The sequence below is a fragment of the Montipora capricornis genome, chromosome 5 (genome assembly GCF_036669925.1).
Source record: "Montipora capricornis isolate CH-2021 chromosome 5, ASM3666992v2, whole genome shotgun sequence".
NCBI lineage: Eukaryota > Metazoa > Cnidaria > Anthozoa > Scleractinia > Acroporidae > Montipora > Montipora capricornis.
The window spans coordinates 9,706,851-9,709,350 of record NC_090887.1 but is presented as its reverse complement, the minus strand read 5'-3'; the positions used below and the strand labels follow the sequence as shown (position 1 = coordinate 9,709,350).

General features: G+C 42.6%; 1 protein-coding gene across 1 annotated transcript in view; it reads right to left on the bottom strand.

Annotated features, from left to right (window-relative positions):
* The window catches only part of LOC138050192 (protein sidekick-2-like), a 103,584-nt gene that overhangs the window by 36,588 nt on the left and 64,496 nt on the right, over positions 1–2,500 (bottom strand). Inside the window, 1 exon segment of the mRNA XM_068896649.1 lies at positions 2,007–2,306. Coding sequence (XP_068752750.1) covers positions 2,007–2,306 — 300 coding nt within the window.

Sequence of the window (2,500 nt, the reverse complement as noted above, 5' to 3'; positions counted from 1 at the left end):
GTTCTACGACGACGACGAAAATGTCGCCTCAAAATATGACATTGCACTTATCGCAAGTCTTTCCCGATTATCCCATCTCGCTCACGTCATCACATCTTTGCACTAACGCAAATCTTTCATGATTATTCCTTCTCGCTCACGTCTTTGCGCTAACGCAAGTCTTTCCCGATTATTATATATCTTGCTCACGTCTTCCAATGTGGGGGAACAACTCCGGATAAAAATAAATTGGTGCGAGCAGTTTCAGAGTTAAAAAATGACAGGTTCACATTTGTATGCTCAGGTTGTCCTCAAAACCTCAAATTTGGTGATTTCACGTCGGTTGTTTTGCAGAGCACCGCAAAAATATGCGCTAAAATGCGTGCCTCACGTGCAGCACGATTATTTTTCTTCTTTTAACCAATGGCACTATTCTTTCGTGGCGTTATCGTTGCCATAGCCGTAGTCGTTTATTAAACTCCCTGACGACTCAGAGTGTAACCCTTTGACGTCCAAACCGGCCGAAACCGGCCAGACTTAGTTTTTACTCTGTCTAACACCAGACTATTTTACTCGTCAATGAAGAACCCCTGGGAGTCAATGGGGTAAGGCACGTTATGACGTCAAACGGAGATCCATTCATGGGTACTCAAAGAAGACACTTCGAAAAAGGAGTACCAAGTGCAAGTTATAATACATATTACCTAACACACCATAATCAAAATGTGAGAAAGACGAACACCGCCCCGTGCCTTAAAAGAAACTGAGCTTTGGGTGGACGAGAAGCTGTTCCTTTTTGTTTGATCAGGGTTCTTACAAAAGTGCACTTAAACTCAAATGTTTTTTGTTCCTAATACAAATCTTCCCATCCAAAGCAAACATCGTTACCCAGAATCTGGCTTTTTTTGTATCGTACAAGCCACATAAACCTGGCAAAACTACAGTCTGTAGCAGTAATTTGGATCCACGACCGTGATGTGAGAGGCATGGGTCTATTTTCGATTTTACGTCACAAACTGGTTTGCATTCCTGTTTTCAAAGAAACCAGTTTGTGACGTAAAACCATGAGTAGACCCACTGTGCCTCTCACATATCACAGTCATGAGTCCAAATTGCTGCTTGTTTTGATAACTAAATAACGAAAACGCAGATGTTCTGCCCCGGGGAGCGTTTCTCGAAAGTCCCATGACTTTTCGAGCGTATTTTGGGTGACAAAAATCTCTTTTTATGTTTCAAAAGAAAACGCTTCTAGTCACGAACCTTTGCCGTTACCTTTTCACTGGTCTTGCTCCAAAAGAAGCTTTTCTAGGTGATCCGATATTAGTTTTACGAACTTCTTTTCGGGCCCGAAACTGAGGCAGCGTTTATACGAACGCGGCTTCATTTGTAACCGCATTGTTTTCGATGCAGTTACGCCTTCTGTTTACACGACATCGATCGAAAACGGGTCGATTTGGAAACGCTGCCAAAAGTGGAGCGTTTTCAAAACGATACGATTTCACCTGTCGTGTAAACTGCGAAATTGCATCGATTTGAATACGGTTACTATTTTGGCACGAAATTTGCATCATTCGATTCAAAGTGGTTGATTTAGCACGTACTGCAACGCTCGCTTATACCATCACGACTTTAATTTTCTGGCGAAAACGGGTCCGTGTAAACATTTGGAAACCGCATCGATTTTGACGCGGTTTTGAAGTCATGAAACCGTGTCGATGTAAAACCGCGTTCGCGTGAACGCTGCCTGAAGAGTTTTCCAAGCTTTTGAGGAACAAGCCCCTAGGTCGCTCCGAGCTTGCCGAGCTCTATTATTATGGGCCTCCAGGTGTTCCCTTGTTCCGGGAATTACTTACAAACTTGTTCTCAGCTTTTTGATCCCTAAAATGGTTAATGTTCCCTGGTTCCCTAAGATATGTTGTCTTTGTTCCTCTGTTCTCCAGTTCAAATCAGCCACGCTCCTTGTTCCCCCAAACCCCCATGGCAACCCAGAGATCTTATCGCCTTACCTCACTTTCCACTTAGCTTACCTGGTTGATGAGTGGTGATGTTTACAAACTCACTGAATGGACCACTGCCCTTTTTTGCGACCGCCTGCACCTTCACACTGTAATTGCTGTAAACTTCAAGGTCTTTTATTACGAGAGAAAATGTATGGCTAGGGATATCATAGCTCTTTCGAAATTCCGGTGTACTTCCGTTGTACAAGTTGATGACATATTTTGTAATGTTAGCATTGACCTTATTCCAGGGCAACTTTCCCCATCTCACCAAGATGCTCGTAGTACTTTCAGGCGTCGCGCTGACATTTGAAGGTGCTGCCCCCGGCACTAAGAGAAAGCAAAACATGTGATTGCAACAAGGTCATGTTCCATTAGGTTTAATTGCTATTAATTAAAAATAAAACACAAACAGCAGTTTACAAACATTTGCTTGAACTGCATACCTTTTTATAAACTTAACGTTTTGTACTCTTTTCGAAACTTAATGGCCCAAGTCAAAGAACTTTAATTACTTACAGTCG